The 21,139-nt window shown below is 42.5% G+C and overlaps 3 protein-coding genes across 7 annotated transcripts; 2 read left to right on the forward strand and 1 right to left on the reverse strand.

Moving 5' to 3' along the window:
- The first annotated feature begins 513 nt into the window (after positions 1-513).
- On the forward strand, positions 514-5,620 carry zdhhc23a (zinc finger DHHC-type palmitoyltransferase 23a). Of its 4 annotated transcripts, none has more exons than XM_024394681.2 (5): positions 514-960; positions 2,638-2,801; positions 2,922-3,593; positions 4,119-4,290; positions 4,624-5,620. In XM_024394681.2, exons 2-5 carry the CDS (start codon positions 2,683-2,685, stop codon positions 4,834-4,836), a joined length of 1,176 nt encoding a protein of 391 aa, XP_024250449.1. In that variant the 5' UTR covers positions 514-960; positions 2,638-2,682; the 3' UTR covers positions 4,837-5,620. The 4 variants fall into 4 exon arrangements, with proteins under 4 accessions (XP_024250449.1, XP_024250448.1, XP_024250446.1 ...); XM_024394680.2 differs by having other exon boundaries at positions 515-960; positions 2,653-2,801; positions 4,123-4,290; XM_024394678.2 differs by having other exon boundaries at positions 516-960; positions 4,123-4,290.
- Positions 5,621-8,347: 2,727 nt separating this feature from the next.
- On the reverse strand, positions 8,348-14,087 carry LOC112228912 (thiosulfate:glutathione sulfurtransferase). The gene is made up of 4 exons (XM_024394677.2): positions 13,826-14,087; positions 9,100-9,222; positions 8,736-8,898; positions 8,348-8,614 (listed from the first exon to the last, which is right to left on the reverse strand). Exons 1-4 carry the CDS (start codon positions 13,950-13,952, stop codon positions 8,560-8,562), a joined length of 468 nt encoding a protein of 155 aa, XP_024250445.1. The 5' UTR covers positions 13,953-14,087; the 3' UTR covers positions 8,348-8,559.
- A 444-nt stretch (positions 14,088-14,531) lies between these two features.
- On the forward strand, positions 14,532-19,926 carry LOC112228911 (cystatin-B-like). 2 transcript variants are annotated; one of them, XR_002950103.2, is made up of 3 exons: positions 14,532-14,681; positions 16,105-16,146; positions 19,572-19,650. XR_002950103.2 is itself a non-coding variant. In XM_024394676.2 (3 exons), exons 1-3 carry the CDS (start codon positions 16,078-16,080, stop codon positions 19,698-19,700), a joined length of 300 nt encoding a protein of 99 aa, XP_024250444.1. In that variant the 5' UTR covers positions 16,054-16,077; the 3' UTR covers positions 19,701-19,926. The 2 variants fall into 2 exon arrangements, 1 of the variants encoding a protein (XP_024250444.1); XM_024394676.2 differs by lacking the exon at positions 14,532-14,681 and adding an exon at positions 16,389-16,490 and having other exon boundaries at positions 16,054-16,146; positions 19,572-19,926.
- The last annotated feature ends 1,213 nt before the right edge of the window (positions 19,927-21,139 follow it).

The raw sequence follows: 21,139 nt of genomic DNA on the forward strand, positions 1-21,139 counted from the left end.
ATTTAGAACATTCTTAATATATTGTACTTTTTGTAAATTCGTACCATATAATACAATTGTCATTTGTAGCATATCATACGAAATGGGTGATGGGCATCCACAAATTAATACATATCATACTCAATGGAACATCTCGGCTTTCGAACAGAATAATAAAACATTCTCTGAGACCAGGTTGTGATAAATGATAGATAAGCAATTTATTCAATGTCTCAGGTGCAGAACATTGACTTTGGCAGGACGAACAGCCTCAGCCATATGCAGCACTAAGCGGAGGTAAGGGATATGTGGTGAGAAACAAGTACATTTTGTTAATGGCCAACAAAGCGTTTAGCCTCCTGTTTACATCAGCACATTTAAAATAATACCATCCCCCATACTGTATTGCAATTCCAATAGACCATTTGATCTATTCAAATTATCCCGGCGCAGTGGTGACACTGTCCTCCTAAGAATCTGCGAAATGCATACCACCTCCTAACGCTGCCACACGCTGTCCGCTGGCTGCCACTGCAAGGCATGCCAATTTCCTTTTTCAATACTGTCACCCAACCCAATCAGGCTACTCCTCTCATAATAAACCGTGTGCTCCTCTTCAATGACCGATGTTGCTTTCCCAACGAAATGATGAGGAATAGAAGATAATCAAGCTCTTCCACTAAAACCGCCGGATTACAGGATATTAAACGATTAAAAAAAAAGTTTTCTAACTGAAAGGGATATCACACCTGCCAACGCTTACCGGATACCCTGGTATCTGGAATTCGCCGCCACGTAATTAGTTCGGACCGAAGTTTATTTTAGTGTGATGAAACGGATCTCCTATTTGACAGGGAAAGTCTGAAATATATTACAGGAAAAATATAAATTAAATAAGAAATAATTGATGTTCGTATAACAAGGGTCTGTAGCCTAGTCTTCGAGGGAAAGGTGCTTTCTCCCAAAGAACCAACCGTCCAGGTAAATGTAGGCTATGCCATTTTTATTTTCTCAAAAGGTAAGTTAGATTCACACAATTTTCAACCTGGTCTCAAAGCAAAACATATTATATTTGACTCAAATCCGTGCGACTCCATGTAGTATGATATTGTAGCGTCCCAGGTTTATAAACGCAGATATCTACTCTGCCAATTGAGCATGCTTTTATGGTACAGTTGATGGCGCGATGGGCTTCGGCCTGTTTCATTACAATATGTTACTTTACATTAGGTTACATTACATTGGTCATAGTGGTCATACAATATAATATGAATTGTAGGACGTATAGTATCCTACATCTTGAATATTTAGTATGATATATTATGTTCTACTGCTTTAGTATGATATGCTACATTCAACTGCTTTGGTAGGACATATAAAGCTTGACTGCTTTAGTACGATATATTACATTTGACTGCTTTAGTATGATGTGCTACATTAGGCTAGGGGTTATCTTATAGAGTTAGGGTTAGCTACCATGCTAAGTAGTTGAAAAGTAGCTAAAAGTAGTAATTAGTTACAAAATGTATGATATGTTACGAATTCTGGTTAGGTGGCTAACGCTAAAGTTAGCTAGGCTAGGGATTAGGGATAAGTTTAGGAGTCAGGTTAAAGGGTTAAAGTAATGTGTTTATTGGTATCCCATTCCTTTAGAATATTGAATTGAAACATTGATTTGTCATATTTAGTTAATAAAAAATATATACATTTTTGTTCAGCCTTCCCTTTAAAATGTGACTATAGTCTACAGTTATTTTAAGTTCACTTATTAAGAAATAAAATATTGTAGGTAGTCAATATTTAGACTGTTGAAGAGCTGGGCTATATTTGAAGTAGTATGTCAGATGACAAAGCCAACACTGGCAGTCATTCCAACAATGCACGTTCCATCTCCCCATATGATAGGCGTGCTTGGAGAACCGGGTTTAGTTGGCCCAGATAGGTCTTCCCTAGGGACATGGTGGCCTTATTTCTAAAAGCCAATTTTATATTAGAGGAAAGTAATTGTATTGTAAAACTTGTTAAAATCAAAAGCTATTTTAATTGATTCCATTAACGACCTAAAAAATGGGTTTATTAAACCTCTTGTCACTTTCATGAGGCAGATGTTGGTCTAGTAGGCATATCCCTAGTTGGTTTGTGTGTGTGTGTGTGTGCGCGCGCGCGCGCATGCACACGTGCTGTCAATGTGAGGGTGTTAATGCAAGTAATGAGTACCTTTCAGATAGCTTAACCTTGATGTCTTCATTATGATGAACAACTGTCTGTGATTATTGGCACCCAGATATACCCCTCATCTGGTGTGCCAGTCAGTCCCTGAATCAGTCCTGTGCACCTTGAGGTCCAGATTTGAGCAAGGGTGATCTTATAGATCCCCCACCCCCCCCCCAACCCCCAACCATACAAACCGCTAAAGCAACAAGCTAGCTTTACATATAGGAGGCAACTGTTGATATCCAGCCTTGACAAAGGGGATGTCACCATGCAAATGTAAGATGTTGTGTAACCTTAACCCCAGAGGTGGAATAAGATTTCCAACACCGTCCATATTACTGAAGCACTTCACTGAATGAAGAATGAAGACCACTCTCCATACACCATTACCACACCCAGAGAACAGCTATTAATAGTTTGACTGTGTCTTTTTGACTGTTGCAGGGTTTTTTTGCACAGGACCTTCAAGTGGATCTGTGAACAGCCAGAATGAAATGGGAGAAGTTTAAGCCTCCAGAGCCAGATGATCCCATGTGCTGTTGTGAGTGTGATGTAGACCCACATGGATGCTGCTGTGACTGTGACGATCTGGATGAAGCTTGCAGCAGGTGAGGGGGGTGGAATGAGGAGGAGGATCATGGCAGGACTCAGCAGTCCACGTTCAGGTCTAACCCCCTGCCCTCTCTGTGTTCCCCTCTCTGTCATCCCTAACCTCATGTCTTTTCCAGGTGGCTAAAGGGGGAGCCTCAGAAACCTGACTGTGTGTTGCCTGTGTTTGGCGCAGTGATGGACCGGCTGAGGGTGAGACTGTTACCAGGGGACAGGCGGGTGGAGCTCTCCATGGTCCCAGCTCTAGTGTTGCTTCCTCTGCTATTGCGTCTGGCAGCCCTGCACTTCCTGTTGGGCTTGGTCATTCTAACAGCCCTGCCTGGCCTGGTGCTGTTGTACTACTACGCCACACACCGGAAGAAGGGCCGCACCCTCTTCTTCCTCAGCCTGGCGCTCTTCTCCCTAGCCTACATGTACTTCCTCTTTGTCACAGAGATCTTACCTCGTGGGGATGTAAGTCACCTGCAGCTTGTGACCGTGACAACGGGTGTGGTTCTCACTCTCATCTCCCTTGTGCGCACTAAGAGGGGGCCAGGCTTTGTGCAGCCTTCCCTAGCTGCCATACACAGCACCAATCAAAGCCAACTGCCTGACAAACACTCTGCCTCTCAGAATGAAGTGGACCAGTCGATGATGCCAGCATCCCCAGCCAAACCAGTAGAACAGCAGACACAGTCCCTGACAGCGAAGGGGGGCACTTGTCCTCTGTGCAAAGTGGTGCGTCCCCCGCGGGCGGGGCATTGCCGGATCTGTGGAGGCTGTGTCCAGCGCCTGGACCACCACTGTATCTGGTGGGTTTCATTAAACGTCTTTGTCTGTTGTGGAGGACGTGAGTATTATTATGCTATTATTTGTGCAACAACAGGATGACTTGTAAAAAATTAGCTTTCTGTAACACGAAGGTGATAAAACCTTATCATATCTGCCTACATTTCCCTACTACAAAAACACACAATATTTTAATCTCTCAGACCCTCACACTTCTATCTGCTCAACAATACTCTTCTACACATAATCATGATCTCACTAAGTGTCACACTGTCAGGCCAAGAAGACGTCACTAAAGCAGACCAGGCTGTAGAGACATGTGCAGGGCCCACAGGGGTTCACCCTTCAGCAGGGTGAGGTGACCTCAAACCAGGACAATCTGTTACTTATGGCATTTAGATAGATACACAACCAGATACACAACCAGACACAGAGTATGTGCTCATTACCTCACATTCATACTAATTGTGCTTTCACATGCTACCACAGCAGAAGTTGGTCATTTCAACTGAGGGTGTATTGTCTGTGTTGTGTCTGTCACTGCGGAGGCAGGATAAACAGCTGTGTCGGCAAGGCCAATCATCGCAACTTCCTGCTGACCCTGCTCCTCTTTCTGTTGACCTCTCTGTATGGGATCAGTCTGGTACTGCGGAGCGTGTGTCCCCGACAGAATCTACTCACCGCCCTGCTCTACTGCCCTGGTGTCTACAATCAGTACAGGTACACTACGGTACCTGGTATTTGCTTAAAAATTGTACATGCAAACAAAATGACAATTCATAATTTATTTTGGTTTATTTGGGATTCATTGAAACAAGCACCACGTCATTGCCTACTATTAGGCATCAGGTACCCATTGGGCAAAAACTGGTTGAATCAACGTTGTTTCAACCAAAATGTTCTGTGTCCAGTGGCTAGTTACCAACTGTTTTGAGTTACTTGAAATAAGTACTAAAAGATTTTGTTTAAAAAATCTTTTAACTTAAACCAACTGAAATAGAACTGAAAGTGTTATGTTGTTTTCGAAGTGTAACTATGTGGATGTCTTTACAGCTCAGCCCTGTGCTTCACCTGTGCTTGGTACAGCAGTATTGTCACAGGAGGTCTGCTGCACCTGCTGATGCTGCAAATGATCAATATCAGCTACAATTTGACGGAGCGGGAGGCACAACTTGCTCTGCGGAAGAAAAATGGCCAGAGTCGTCTGCATGGCCTCGTTATCGACACAGGGGTCTACTCACGTGGCTTCTGGCAGAACTGGGCTGAATTCCTGACCATGGGAGAACCTGCAGATAGACACCCCTCTGCCCTCACTGACTTGGTTTAGCCTTGGCTTAGCACCATGCCACTCTGCCCAACTAGTTCAACACTGCTGGGTTTCAACTGGAAACGCCTTTCCTCTACCATGCTGGTGGGCTGTGTGGGACTGTGAGCATCTCTGAACTTTCAACTGCCCTTGGGTCACGCAAACTTATTGCAACTCAGAGATGTTCGTTTTTAATCGTTAAGTAGACCTCTATATTCCCGAACACTTGGGTAGAGACAATAACCATGTTCCTCCAGGTTGTCATGGATACAACTATTAGTATTAGTTATAACATGGTGTAAATATAAAGGGCTGCTCTGCGTATTTAATAAAGTTTTAACCTTTGAAAAAATTATCTTTGATTTAATACAGTTTTAACCTCTGACAAATATGTTAGATTTTCCAAAAGGATGTAAAGATTCTTAACCATGACATACTAAATAGCAATGGATGAATGGACATGCATGACTTAGAGAACATGTTTATGACACTGTAAACTACGCATTGACATTTAGTGTGCCTGACCATAAGGTGACACAGGCGAAGATTACTTTAAAGGGAAGAAAGCTGTGACAGACATGAGCCTCCTCTCAACCCACATACTCTTTGTAGTTCAATTTGATATTAAGTTTGCATGTACAGTAAATGTCTTTTATTTCAACTATCCTGTTCACTGTAGAAGACTAAGATTCATTTTCCTTTGTGTCTTGTTTATCATGCCAATAAAGCATATCAAATCCAACTGATGAGAGTGAGAGACAATGCTGGTTAGGGGGCCAACCTTTACGCAAGTAGGCCAGGGCTTCTGGGTTTACTAAGAAAGTGGCTAGAGAGCTCAGGAGGCCTCATCTGTGGCATCACTGCAACAAACCTACAGAATGAGAGAACTTGGTTACTGTTGAAGATATGCACATGCTCTGTCCCTCTCATTAACTCAAATTCTTATTTGCTGGTGTGCCTTCTGTTTCTTGGTTTTAAATCCTCCCCTTAATCTTCGGTGTTGAATCTGTCATTTCCTGTCAGTGCATATTGTTCAGAGACTTTCTCAATCACCCTCAACATTGATGTAGTTCAGATCGCGAGTGTCATTATGAACAAGTCTCTGCTCGTCCACTTCTGGTCCACTGCACCAGTGGTCGTCCTGATCCTCTGCTCTGGTAAGAGACCGAAATTCCAACTTGAGAAACTCAGTGTTGATAAATGTGTTATAAGACATGTTGTGTAAGGGAATTCTCCCCCATGTGCATATAAGAGACCACAGGAAAACTTATTTTATCAGAGGTTAGTTTAATAAGGATTGCAACCCGGAGTACACACTTACAGTAATTTGCAAGCGAGACACTCCGTTCTCAAGATGGTGTTTTCCCTTTTTATCCTGCCCAGGGTGATGTCCCTTAACTTTAATACCATATAAACTCTGATAATTATCAGTTGCTAAAACAAAGTGGTCTCTGCTAGGCAGAGTTCAGCTTATTGTGTTATTGGCAGTTAGTTTACCATCCTTCTTCCTCTTATTGCTAACATAGCATCAACAGGGACTCTTAGTTCCCTTCATCCAGCCAATACCGAAAAGTATAGTTTCAACACACAGGCATATGACTTTATACAGTTGACCTCTTCATGCACTTGCAATGTGTCTACCACTGATTCTTAATCTCAAGCAAACCATCATTGTACTTTGGTAGTCACACTTGTTCCTATAATGTACAGATATTATGAAATCCTTTTAGTTGTGAGAAGTTACACACACACACACACACACACATATATATATATATATATTCTGTTTCTACAGTGTATGAATATGCTTAAGTTTGTGAGCTAATTAGTATATTGGCTATAATTCCATAAATGGGAGAGGACATTGAAATGAAATGAACCACATAATGTAAACACATAACAATGTAAACAAACTAAAGACTGGAAATCCAGTAGATTATCAACAGGGTCACTGTCCAACAGCAATATGTACAGCAATTAGGAACAAACTCAAACAGAGCTGAAATAACAGGAACATTTTCAATATTCCACTTGAACAAAAAAAAATTGAAATTTTTTTTTTCATGAGGATAGAGAACAAAAAGTTAGACGTGCATGTTGATGTCAGATCCTTCAACACGATAAGACCATCCAAAAAGATTGTCATAACCTACAGCAGTCATTTAGACTCCACACATCCATCCCCCTCAAGGTTCTTTTGCAGACCGGGTTGAGAACTTCTGGTAACATCACGGCAAAGACTGGTTATGCTGTGACACGGTTCTGCGAGCTGTCTGGAGAAGGGGAGGGGTAGATTTACAGGTGAGATGGCCGTAGGATTCTGGTTTCTAACAAACTACCCTGTTTTCGTGGAGAAGGATTATATCGACAGTGTCTCTGCTGTGACGATGCATGGATACACGTTAAGAGAGACACAGAAGGATGATGCTGGGCTGTACTGCTGTTCTCTCACAACCTTCCCGCTTGGGACTCTGAAGGAGCACCTTTATTTGGACACACAAACAGATACTGCCCACTTCCGCCAAGATCCAAACCAGGCTAGCGTGCACTACACACCCTTTTCTGCTACGCCAAGTTGTTCTGACATAGAAGCATAGGAAGTCTCACGCTAACCTATACTCTCAGGTTCTAGATGGCACCTTTTGTTCTAAAAGGGTTCTTCGTCTGTCCCCATAGCAGAACCCGGTTTGGTTCCAGGTAGAACCCTTTCCACATAGGGTTCTACATGGAACCCAAGAGTTATACCTGGAACCAAAAAGGGTTCTCCTATGGGGACAGCCGAAGGACCCTTTTTTCTAAGAGTGTACACGTCAGCTACTGTAATACCGATTTCTAACGAGCTCTCTCGGTTTTGTCAGCCAGTGAGCCTCTCATAATGACTGTCCATTGCGAGTGGGATTCTGGGAGGGACCATACTGACACCGGTGCTCTGTAAGATGAGACCCACAAATCTTACCCTAACAGCTCACTCACTTCATAGCTATATTTGAGCCTGGTCCAGAGGTCTCGAAATGAAAGTCTCCGATGCCCTCAGGTGGCTATAAATCGGGACTGCAGTGTAGCTTGGTGGCTTCGATGGACGCATCTTGTGATGCCAAGCTGCTATGCAACCCCTTTTCCCCTCCAAGTGTTTAAAATGGGACGTTCCTATATTCACAGCGGTGTAGAAGACCAGCGCAGGACCCTGTGGACGTGGCAGTTCATTGAGGGGGGCTTCCACAAAACAACCCCTCCACCCTCTAGAAGAGCCAGGCCCATGCTCCACCACCACAGAGGAGTAACAGTGGAGGAGGAGGACAGGGAAATGGATTACTTCACAGTGCTTCCCCTCTCCCAAATTACACCTAGTGCCTCCTCTGCCTAAGGGAAGAGAGAGAGAGAGAGAAAACTGCACTCTCATACACACTAAATTAAATACAAACAGACATGCATTCATAAAGATACAATATATACACACTGACACAAAAGCAGTAACATTCACACACCTGACCTTTATTTGGTTTGGGACAACCATTTCAAAAATCAATCAATTACTATGAAATAAGACTAGCATTGTGTTGTCATTTCCAGTGTAGCATTTCCCCTACTCTGAATTATTTAATGGCTATGCTTTCTAAATCTCTTTTGTTCCAATAAGCAGAATTCAAAACACACAGAATGGCCCTGCAAGCAATTTAAACACCTCACTGCTCTTCACGCTGGACCCAGTCACTGTATCCTCCAGCATAGTGACGAGCTCTAGGGGAGAAAGAAGGGAAGGAGATGAGCACATCGGTGTAGTTACAACTCATATGTATGGGCACGTCACTCAGGTTATGATGCTAGCAGACAAAAAAAGGTGATTGTAAACGGTCGTCACCTGCTGAATCCCAGAGCCCACATTATGTCAAGTGCAGTAGCACTCCGTCTACCTCTCTGGCAGTAGACCACAATGCTGCTATCCTCCTTATGAGGGGCACGTACTCCAAACCTCTGTTTGAACTGGTCTGAGCTCAGTCTCAGAGCCTTCTGGAGTTCCCCAACTGTTAGTAGTAGTAGAAGTATTTCACTTTATTGCCCCACAATGGGAAATTGGTTTAGAGCAGTTAAAAATAAAAGTACATGACAACATGAATCATAACAGAAAATAAATATGACAAAACATGACAGAGAAAGTGTGCACAGTGCTGCTCTAGGAATGTTACAAACATGTCAAAATAAGTGGGTCGTTGTGTGTTACTCACGTGGGACATTGGTGGAGCCAGGAATATGTCCAGCCTCAAACTCATCTGGATTGCGGACGTCAAACAGTTGAATACTGCTGCTGGGAAACATAGTCTTCAACTGCTTGTACGACACCTCTGAATCTACACAAAACACATTCAAAATCAGACAGTCAGCCATATACACCATGATGAACACCCGCTTCTTCCCCTCAGTGCAGCATCAATTCGTCGGGACATGGACTCTACAAGGAGTCGAAAGCGTTCCACAGGGATGCTAGCCCAGCACGTAAAATATTATATCTTGCCCATTCACCCTCTGAATGGCACACAATCCATGCCTGAATTTAAGGCTTTTAAAATCATTATTTAATTTTTTATATCAGGTCTAAGCGGTGTCTAATTCTCTCACACGTACACAACCGTTCAAAAGTTTGGGGTCACTTAGAAATGTCCTTGTTTTAAAGAAAAGCACATTTTTTGTCCATTAAATAACATAAAATTGATCAGAAATACAGTGTAGACATTTATAAATGACTATTGTAGCTGGAAACGGCAGATTCTTAATGGAATATCTACATAGGCGTACAGAGGCCCATTATCAGCAACCTTCACTCCTGTGTTCCAATGGCACGTTGTGTTAGCTAATCCAAGTTAATAATTTGAAAAGCCTAATTGATCATTAGAAAACTATTTTGCAATTATATTAGCACAGCTGAAAACTGTTGTGCTGATTAAAGCAGCAATAAAACTGGCCTTTAGACCAGTTGAGTATCTGGAGCATCAGCATTTGTGGGTTTGTTAACAGGCTCAAATGGCCAGAAACAAAGACCTTTCTTCTGAAACTCAGTCGTCTTGTTCTGAGAAATGAAGGTTATTCCATGCGAGAAATTGCCAAGAAACTGAAGATCTCTTACAATGCCGTTTTCTACTCCCTTCACAGAACAGCGTAAACTGGCTCTAACCAGAATAGAAAGAGTGGGGGGCCCCGGTGCACAACTGAGCAAGAGGACAAGTACATTAGTGTTTAGTTTGATTAACAGACACCTCACAAGTCCTCAACTGGCAGCTTCCTGAAATAGTACACACAAAACACCAGTCTCAACAGTGAAGAGGCGAACCCGTGATGCTGGCCTTCTAGGCAGAGTTACAAAGAAAAAGCCATCTCAGACTGGCCAATAAAAATAAAACAGATTAAGATCTGCAAATGAACACAGACACTGGACAGAGTAACTCTGCCTTGAAGGACAGCGTCCCGGAGTCGCCTCTTCACTGTTGATGTTGAGACTGGAGTTTTGCGGGTGCTATTTAATGAAGCTGCCAGTTGAGGACTTGAATCAGCAATACAAAATTGGGTTTAATTATTTATTTACTAAATACCTAACTAATCACACATATTTAAATCATTTCTTGATTACAAATTACGTCATAAAGGAAAACGCATTCTAACGACCCTGACAAAGTGAGTAACTTTCATTATTGAAGAATAAGTAAGGTCCTTTTAGTTAGTTAAAGTTTGTGCTGCTGCCATGTTCCTTAGTACAATTTCCTGTCAGATCTATTCTCCGTTTGAATCATTTCAGTTATTTATCCCTTTTGCAATTGTCAGTCATGCTTGTATGTTAACAAGTGTTCTTGTCTCACTCTTGTATTTCCCTAGTAAAACCACATTATCCCGCAAGCTTTCTCCATGTGCTCCTGTGTCTGCAAGAAACACACCCGTACTTGGATTCCCACATCCTGACTGATGCACCATGGCGGTAGAAACAGTCCTGAACTTAGCCTAGCCTGTCCACCTAATACTTTATCAGAGGGAGTCATAAGTAGAAACCCATGTGTCCTTTCCAAGGGGGTGTATTTGTGTACACATACACACAGAGGAAGCAGTCATTGACCTCCATTACACAAGCTACTGGTCTCTTTGGGACCAATCCAAATACTTAATTTTCCTTCTGTACGTATTTTTTTTACAGATTTTTTTGTTTGTTTGAGTGGCAGCCTAAGGAACATGTTTCATAAATGTATAACGTACCTGAACCCCCCCCCTCCCCCAAAAATACAACTTCCAGTCATTGTGCTAGTGCTAAACTCAGCAAAAAAAGGAAACGTCCTCACTGTCAACAGTGTTTATTTTCAGCAAACTTAACATGTGCAAATATTTGATTCAACAGACAAACTGAACAAGTTCCACAGACATGTGACTAACAGAAATGGAATGGTGCATGTTCATTAATTGTTTATGGTTCATTGAACAAGCATGGGAAACAGTCTTTAAACCCTTTACAATGAAGATCTGTAAAGTTATTTGGATTTTTACGAATTATCATTGAAAGACAGGATCCTGAAAAAGAGACATTTCTTTGCAACTTTCTCCAAAATTCACACAGAGACATAAAAATGGTATCCACACGTTCATCTGACTGAGAAAGTAGATTGAATAAATAAAAGTAAAACATTCATTCAGGGTGAGAACAAACATTAAAACTTTAAGGATGATTTACCTAGGTGGGCAGAGACACAAGGGACCTCAAGATTTAACCAACCCTGTGAGCAGGTATGGTGCTCTTATCTCTTTATACTTGACCAGAGAAATGAGAGATCTTGGAAGCTTGTGCAGCTGAGCTTAGACAAAAAGGGGAAAAAAAGGGAGAAACGAAGTGATATGGGAATTTGGAGAGGTCCAGCCGACTTCCTGACAACGGATGTAGTGAGGAATATTAAACCTGTCACCTATGATAAAGTGAAGGGCGCTATGGTACACAGCATCCAAAGGTTTTGAGAGTAAAGGCTTCTGCAATCTGATAAATGGTGTCACCATAATCAAAAGCTGGCAGGAATGTTGCCTGTACAACCTGCTGTTAGGGAGAGGCACGATCTATAAAATAAATCAACTGCCTTGCGCACCTAGTCAGTATTTGGCCATGATTACTACAAGTTTAGATAGACGGCTAGACAAACTAACGATCAAAACATGGTTAGCTACCATGACTAATTGAGTGACTGTCAGAAGGCAGGTTTCAGTTGATCCTGGTTTATTAGACAAAAGTAGTTGCCAAAAATACATTTTGCAACATGTGTAATGTTAACGACAGATCGACAATATTCCATTTTTTCATTTGTCTAACGTAATTACGTCCAGCTGTTTATCATCGACACAAAATAGTTGCATGGATGGAAATCCACCATTGCAGGCAATTGTATCCATTTTCCATGCAAACTCTCTAAATGTAATTTTTTTTAAATTCAAACACTATTCAATGGACAAGTAAATGGAAACATATCTACTGACTGACATAAAAGAAACTGCAGATGCACAATCAATTTTTTTTTAAATTGCACCTGGTGTATTCTACCATTCTCCCTCAACAATAAGTGGAGACCCCAATTGGGGGCCCCCTAGTGGCCGGGATTATGTGTGGTGCACTACATGACCAAAAGTATGTGGACACCTGCTCGTCAAACATCTCATTCCAAAATCATAGGGATTAATATGGAGTTGGTCCCCCCTTTGCTGCTACAGCCTCAACTCTTCTGGGAAGGCTTTCCACTAGATGTTGGAACATTGCTCCGGGAACTTGCTTCCATTCAGCCACAAGAGCATTAGTGAGGTCAGGCACTGATGTTGGGCGATTAGGCCTGGCTCGCAGTCGGCGTTCCAATTCAAGCCTAAAGGTGTTCGATGGGGTTGAGGTCAGGGCTCTGCAGACCAGTCAAGTTCTTCCACAACAATCTCAACAAACCATTTTTTTATGGACCTTGCTTTGTGCATGGGGGTATTTTCATAGTGAAACAGGAAAGGGCCTTTCCCCAAACTGATGCCACAAAGTTGGAAGCACATAATCTAGAATGTCATTATATGCTGTAGTGTTAAGATTTCCCTTCACTGGAACCAAGGGGCCTAGCTCAAACCATTAAAAATGGCCTCCTACACCAAACTGTACAGTTGGCACTATGCATTTGGGCAGTTAGCGTTCCACTGCTCCAGAGTCCAATGACGACGAGCTTTACACCACTCCAGCCGACACTTGGCATTGCGCAAGGTGATCTTAGGCTTTTGTGCAGCTGCTCAGCCATGGAAACCCATGGCAGCTGAGACATTATTGGTCCTAGACGTTTTCACTTCACAATAACAGCACTTAGAGTTGACCCGGGCAGCTCTAGCAGGGCAGAAATTTGACAAACTGACTTCTTGGAAAGGTGGCATCCTATGATGGTGCCACGTTGAAAGTCACTGAGGTCTTAAGTAAGACCATTCTACTGTCAATGTTTGACTATGGAGATTGCATGGCGGTGTGCTCATTTTTAATACACCGGTCATCAACGGGTGTGGGTCATCAACGGGTGTGATTGAAATAGCCACATCCACTCATTTGAAGTGGTGTCACACTTTTGTATATGTAGTGTACATGCGAAATTGTGCCCCCCCCAAAAAAAAATCCAATAACATTTAGGCAGTGGTGAAATCTTGAGTTTGTCACTCTGTTGGCCTTCACTTTATCAAAAATGACTGAGCACTTATTGTCCTCCATTACTGACTCTTTGGAACTCATACAAATAGACTTGTCTACAACTATGCACACTTTTCAATTTAATCAATTTCGTGAATTGTTGGCTAATTTGTATCGGTATAGTGTCCCAGATACCCTGGCTAGAAATGTGCATTGCATATTTGAAAATCGACAATATGCACAGTACTAGTTAGAATGCCTTAGACGTTGCACCTGTTACGAGTCAAGAAATAGCCTACCTGTGATCGGTGGTTCCTTGTAGTAAACTGCCTCAGGTTTCACATCACACAATCGGTCGGGCGTGCCACCACAGTGCGTCTCCTCTGCCACGACCACCACCGACAGCGCGCATAGCACGAGAAGCATCTTTGAACGTCGCTTGAAACAATGTCCAGTTATTAATCTACGTGTCTAAGTGCATGCTTCCCCTCTATGTAGGCTATCTCCCCGCCCTGCAAGTGTCATTGGTGACTCAACCTGTTCAACATTTAAAGCTGTTAAAGAGCGACATCATTTCAAATCATTTTATCACTGGCTGTGTCTTGCCCTTGTCCGGTCCATTGACTTTATATACAAAAATGTAAAATCTACGCAAGTAAGAAAGCCTATTAAATTAAACGGAAGTGAAGTCACATTCAACCAAAAGTTAGACATGCTCTGGTACTTTGGCGACTAAGAAAGTATTTTTTAAACCTCCCGCTTTGCGCTGGATGTGTCTATGTGTTGTTCATATGAGCAGAATTATTGTTTTACCGCAATTAACCACTAAATCCCTAGTTTGAAAGCAACAGTTTTCTTGAAGCTGAGCCATGACTTTTTCGGCACATGGGCCAGATCCCTTGCAATTAGATTGACAGCTAGCAAGAAGCCTGCCGAGCGTTATCCAATGAGGTTGCAGGGCAGGCCCAACCGCTCAGCAGACACAGCAGAGAGAGCAATGACGTGAGGCACATACACTACATGACCAAAAGAATGTGGACACCTGCTCTTCGAACATCTCATCCCAAAATCATGGGCATTAATATGGAGTTGGTCCTTAGCCTTGTCTCGCAGTAGTCGTTCTAATTCATCCCAAAGGTGTTCGATGGGGTTGAGGTAAGGGCTCTGTGCAGGCCAGTCAAGTTCTTCCACACCGATCTTGACAAACCATTTCTGTATGGACCTCAATTTGTGTGGGGGGCATTGACTAGCACAGGACTAGTACAGGACTCGTAAAGGCCCAGTGCACTACTTTTGTGATTTTTTAAAACTAAATGTATTTGAGTGTTTACCAGTATTTGTAACTTGAGTCTGATAATTATCTCTTCAAAACAGTTAATTTGATAATACTTATGGAATATAAAAGTACTTGTTTGATATATGTTTTCCAGTTTCTTGAAATACTTTGCAAATGCAACGTATTTCTATATGAAAACTGAAATGGTCTTTTCATTCCTTTTTAGTAGACACTCTTATCCAGAGCAATTTACACTGGTCCCCAGTGGGAATCAATCCCCAACCCTAGCATTGCAAGCGCCATGCTCTACCAACTGAGCCACATCATCACATCACATCATCACAAACCACTTGATGTCTCAATGTACTTAGTTACTGTATTGGTCATTGTTTTTCTTCATGGTGATAGAAAGTCTGCAGGTACAAACCTAGATGACCAGCCTATGTACAATACAGTAATGTACATTTACATTAAGTAGTTTGTATGGATAGTAAATTAATACTGCACAAAAAGTGGTTGTTTTCCATGTTATTTGATCAAGAAAAATATTTAATTTGATGTGGATGTTTTGTGTCTTTTCCCATAACTTTGCACATTTTGATGTAAATGTTTGAGGACAGGATTTAGTTATTTCTGGATTCCATTCTAATGACAAGAAAGGGACAGGGCAACAACTCTTACAATTCCAACTATTGAATCCTGCAAGATACTGTTCTTAATGACACAACTACCTTTTTGCCAAAGCAGAGATGCTGATTTTGTAAATGTTTTGGCCTGTGCTACAGAGGTCTATATTGGTCAGCTAATACTAGTAAAGGCCCAGTGCACTACTTTTGTGAAAAAATATTATTTTAGCACCCCTACTTCCTGCAGCCTCGGTTCCCATCACTATGAGTCATTATGCTCAGTGTCCTGGGGGTGGAGCAGTGCACTCGTGACAGAACCGCTTCCTGTAGCCTGAACTATTCCAAGGTTGAAGGGGGTTTTCAATTTTTTAGACATCAACAAAAGAGCACCTTTCTGGTTATATACCGTCAATGACAAAATATATGATTTAAACATGTATTGGCTACACATGTTAAAGATTGGTTAAGTACCCTATGTTTTTTTTGTGTTGATTATAGGCTTTATAGAGCAGCCGTTTCTCCACTTATAATGGTACCTTTAAAAAAAAAACATGACTCAATTCATGTGATCATGACAATATAAACATTAATTTGCATAATCTTTAGTAGGTATTTTAAGCTGTAACTAACTTTCCAACCTCAACTATTCATGATGATGTGTGGCGCTGTTTCCCAGGTGAGCGATGCCACGCCCAAAGTGCAGCAAATATGCGATAAGGTGAGCATAATTACTTCATTTAGCCTGCATAGTCTAGCTGTCCAACTGAATATACTCTTCTTTCAACATAGAACACTCATGCAAGCTTGATGAAGTGGTAATCATCAACCTTGACGGTTATTGAATAATTACCTTGACAGTGTTATTCCATTCCAAACCTATAGGACTCAAGGTGTGCGTGTGCACAGGCTACATAGCATACATTTGGAACGCTGCCCGATTTGTCCTTTACATGTTTCTAGATGAAGCCACATGCAGTTAAGAAAGCTGGAAAGAAGTTTGATGTTTTCACCACCAAAACATACACAACCCAAGTTGTTGCTGGGACCAACTTCTTCATTAAAGTGAGATCAAATCAAATCAAATTTTATTTGTCACATACATGGTTAGCAGATGTTAATGCGAGTGTAGCGAAATGCTTGTGCTTCTAGTTCCGACAATGCAGTAATAACCAACAAGTAATCTAGCTAACAATTCCAAAACTACTACCTTATAGACACAAGTGTAAAGGGATAAAGAATATGTACATAAAGATATATGAGTGAGTGATGGTATAGAGCGGCGTAGGCAAGATACAGTAGATGGTATTGAGTACAGTATATACATATGAGATGAGTATGTAAACAAAGTGGCATAGTTAAAGTGGCTAGTGATACATGTATTACATAAAGATGCAGTAGATGATATAGAGTACAGTATATACATATACCTATGAGATGAATAATGTAGGGTATGTAAACATTATATTAGGTAGCATTGTTTAAAGTGGCTAGTGATATATTTTACATCATTTCCCATCAATTCCCATTATTAAAGTGGCTGGAGTTGAGTCAGTGTGTTGGCAGCAGACACTCAATGTTAGTGGTGGCTGTTTAACAGTCTGATGGCCTTGAGATAGAAGCTGTTTTTCAGTCTCTCGGTCCCAGCTTTGATGCACCTGTACTGACCTCGCCTTCTGGATGATAGCGGGGTGAACAGGCAGTGGCTCGGGTGGTTGTTGTCCTTGATGATCTTTATGGCCTTCCTGTGACATCGGGTGGTGTAGGTGTCCTGGAGGGCAGGTAGTTTGCCCCCGGTGATGCGTTGTGCAGACCTCACTACACTAACCCGCCTTACGGTTGTGGGCGGAGCAGTTGCCGTACCAGGCGGTGATACAGCCCGACAGGATGCTCTCGATTGTGCATCTGTAGAAGTTTGTGAGTGCTTTTGGTGACAAGTTACTTAAAACTTACTACCCTCTCCACTACTGTTCCATCAATGTGGATAGGGGGGTGTTCCCTCTGCTGTTTCCTGAAGTCCACAATAATCTCCTTAGTTTTGTTGACGTTGAGTGTGAGGTTATTTTCCTGACACCACACTCCGAGGGCCCTCAACTCCTCCCTGTAGGCCGTCTCGTTGTTGTTGGTAATCAAGCCTACCACTGTTGTGTCGTCCGCAAACTTGATGATTGAGTTGGAGGCGTGCGTGGCCACGCAGTCGTGGGTGAACAGGGAGTACAGGAGAGGGCTCAGAATGCACCCTTGTGGGGCCCCAGTGTTGCGGATCAGCGGGGTGGAAATGTTGTTGCCTACCCTCACCACCTGGGGGCGGCCCGTCAAGAAGTCCAGTACCCAGTTGCACAGGGTGCGGTCGAGACCCAGGGTCTCGAGCTTGATGACGAGCTTGGAGGGTACTATGGTGTTGAATGCCGAGCTGTAGTCGATGAACAGCATTCTCACATAGGTATTCCTCTTGTCCAGATGGGTTAGGGCAGTGTACAGTGTGGTTGAGATTGCATCGTCTGTGGACCTATTTGGGCGGTAAGCAAATTGGAGTGGGTCTAGGGTGTCAGGTAGGGTGGAGGTGATATGGTCCTTGACTAGTCTCTCAAAGCACTTCATGATGACGGAAGTGAGTGCTACGGGTAGTCGTTTAGCTCAGTTACCTTAGCTTTCTTGGGAACAGGAACAATGGTGGCCCTCTTGAAGCATGTGGGAACAACAGACTGGGATAGTGATTGATTGAATATGTCCGTAAACACACCAGCCAGCTGGTCTGCGCATGCTCTGAGGGCGCGGCTGGGGATGCCGTCTGGGCCTGCAGCCTTGCGAGGGTTGACACGTTTAAATGTTTTAGTTGCGGGCGTGTCAGTGGCACTGTATTGTCCTCAAAGCGGGCAAAAAAGTTATTTAGTCTGCCTGGGAGCAATACATCCTGGTCCGTGACTGGGCTGGTTTTCTTTTTGTAATCCGTGATTGACTGTAGACCCTGCCACATACCTCTTGTGTCTGAGCCGTTGAATTGAGATTCTACTTTGTCTCTATATTGACGCTTAGCTTGTTTGATTGCCTTGCGGAGGGAATAGTTACACTGTTTGTATTCGGTCATGTTTCCGGTCACCTTGCCCTGATTAAAAGCAGTGGTTCAGGCTTTCAGTTTCACGTGAATGCTGCCATCAATCCACGGTTTCTGGTTTGGGAATGTTTTAATCGTTGCTATGGGAACGACATCTTCAACGCATGAACTCGCTCACCGAATCAGTGTATTCGTCAATGTTGTTGTCTGACGCAATACGAAACATATCCCAGTCCACGTGATGGAAACAGTCTTGGAGTGTGGAATCAGATTGGTTCGGACCAGCGTTGAACAGACCTCAGCGTGGGAGCTTCTTGTTTTAGTTTCTGTCTGTAGGCAGGGATCAACAAAATGGAGTCGTGGTCAGCTTTTCCGAAAGGAGGGCGGGGCAGGGCCTTATATGCGTCGCGGAAGTTAGAATAGCAGTGATCCAAGGTTTTTCCAGCCCTGGTTGCGCAATCGATATGCTGATAAAATTTAGGGAGTCTTGTTTTCAGATTAGCCTTGTTAAAATCCCCAGCTACAATGAATGCAGCCTCCGGATAAATGGATTCCAGTTTGCAAAGAGTCAAATAAAGTTCGTTCAGAGCCATCGATGTGTCTGCTTGGGGTGGAATATATACGGCTGTGATTATAATCGAAGAGAATTGTGTATTTTAAAATCGTTTTCTTTCTACATTCCAGCCTATGTTTAGAAAAAATAAATGTCTTGGTTCCATTACAGCTTTGTTTCCCAAACTCGGTGCACGTTTTGTTTTTTGCCCAAACACTATACAGCTGATTAAAATAATGAACTAATCATAAAGTTTAAATCATAAACCAAATCGTGTACCGACTTTGGGGAAACCCTGAACTCCAGGGGGAGTCATTTTGTTTTCGAGCACTGTGAGAGCTGTGACTCCCTGCCACACCCCCTGTATGGGTTTCGAAGCATTGACTCTGAGTCACAAATGTATAGGGCGTGAACATTTACTGTACGAGCTTTGTAAACACTAAATTGGTCATTACTCAGTAGATATGAGCCTTGAGAGTCCCGTCTCTCTATCACCTATGCGTCACTCATCGGGCCCTAATCCTTCCCTTTCTCATAGGTCCATGTTGGTGGAGATGAATTCATGCACCTGCGCATCCACAAAACACTACCCCACGCTGGCGGGAAACTGGAGCTGCATAGAGTACAGACTCCAAAAACTCACAATGACCCTATTGGTTTCTTCTGAATACCTGTAACTCCCTGCAGATGATGCCACCCCCATAATCCAGCCAATAGCCTCCATGCCTGCTCTGGATCATGTGTACCCTTGTTTTTATGCTCACCTGTATTGTACTATACTGTATTGTATACTTACATTGGTAAATGTCTGTCTTTACTAAAGGCCATTGAAGCCTTTTGACTAAATGTATTTGGACTACAATGTAAATAAACATTTGGCAGCTGACTTTTCTTTTTCTAAAACCAAAAAACACTCAGCGAAGTGCTTATTCTATCATTTCTGTGTTTTGGAGGTTTGGAGGTTTTGAAATTTCTCTATCACAGCTATTACTATACACCTATTCCATAATCCCTAGTAGTGACTGACATGTTTCTCATGATTGCGTGGTACCACATCAGGTAGGGATTATGTCAGTTAAATAGATCAAAACAGACACACATGCAATGACTTTGAGTTGGTTATGGACATCAAAATATAATTCTGGCAACAGGAAAGGGGAGAGTCAATTGTGGTGTGCAGTCTTCCTTTTATTTTTGCAGAAAGCATTTTCCCTCAATTGGGTGTCTGCTGTATGCAACCCAAAGGAGGGCCCCACCCATTGTAAGAGGTGATTACAACCTGTAATGACAGCATATGATTGGCTGATGGCTGCTTTAACCTGTGATTACCATATTTCACCAAAACACACAAAGCTGAAAACTGATAGTTATCCCTCTGTCTTTGGAGGTTTGATGAGGGGAATAAAAAGTGGAGGTGGAGGGGAGGAAAAAAGGAACAGAACTGCAATATAAGTCACCAGAATAAGACGGGAGGTATGCAAAGTATCACAGCACTAGGATGAAGTCATTGCTGATCGTGGTGCTTGTGGTGGTGTGTCTATTGCTGACTGAATCCGGTGAGTATGACATAACTCGACACACAGGACATAGTCATGTGATTATGATAACAGTGTTACAGGGTAGGCTACAGGAGAACCTTGAGTGACTGACTCAGTTGACCAGACCTCCCTGTTTTATATTTTTAGATGGAAAACGTAAAACCAAGAAAAATAGGATCTCATTACCCAGAGGAGTGAAGAAGATTCAAGAGGCCCTGGGTGAGTCATATGTTATAATTTTACTTGTCCTCTTCCTCTCTGTTTCTCTCCTCTCCACCAATGTCTTTTCTGGGTGATTCCTTGCATGTGACACTGTGTGGTGATTGTAACTTTACGTGTTTAATACTGTATGTGTTGTGGCCATTCGTTCACGAGGTGGTTGGCTGTGTCTGTTGCAGACCCTAATCGAATTGTAAATACTTTGAAATGGAAAACTGGATCCAAAGATCTGGGTAAGTACAACACATCATATTTGTTTCTGTACCCAAACCAGCGATCAACAGGATGAGTTCATATTGCCCTAACCAATCATTAAAGACTCATTAAAGACTCCACACATCTATTACAC

This window comes from Oncorhynchus tshawytscha, linkage group LG30 (assembly GCF_018296145.1).
Source record: "Oncorhynchus tshawytscha isolate Ot180627B linkage group LG30, Otsh_v2.0, whole genome shotgun sequence".
Taxonomy (NCBI): Eukaryota; Metazoa; Chordata; class Actinopteri; order Salmoniformes; family Salmonidae; genus Oncorhynchus; species Oncorhynchus tshawytscha.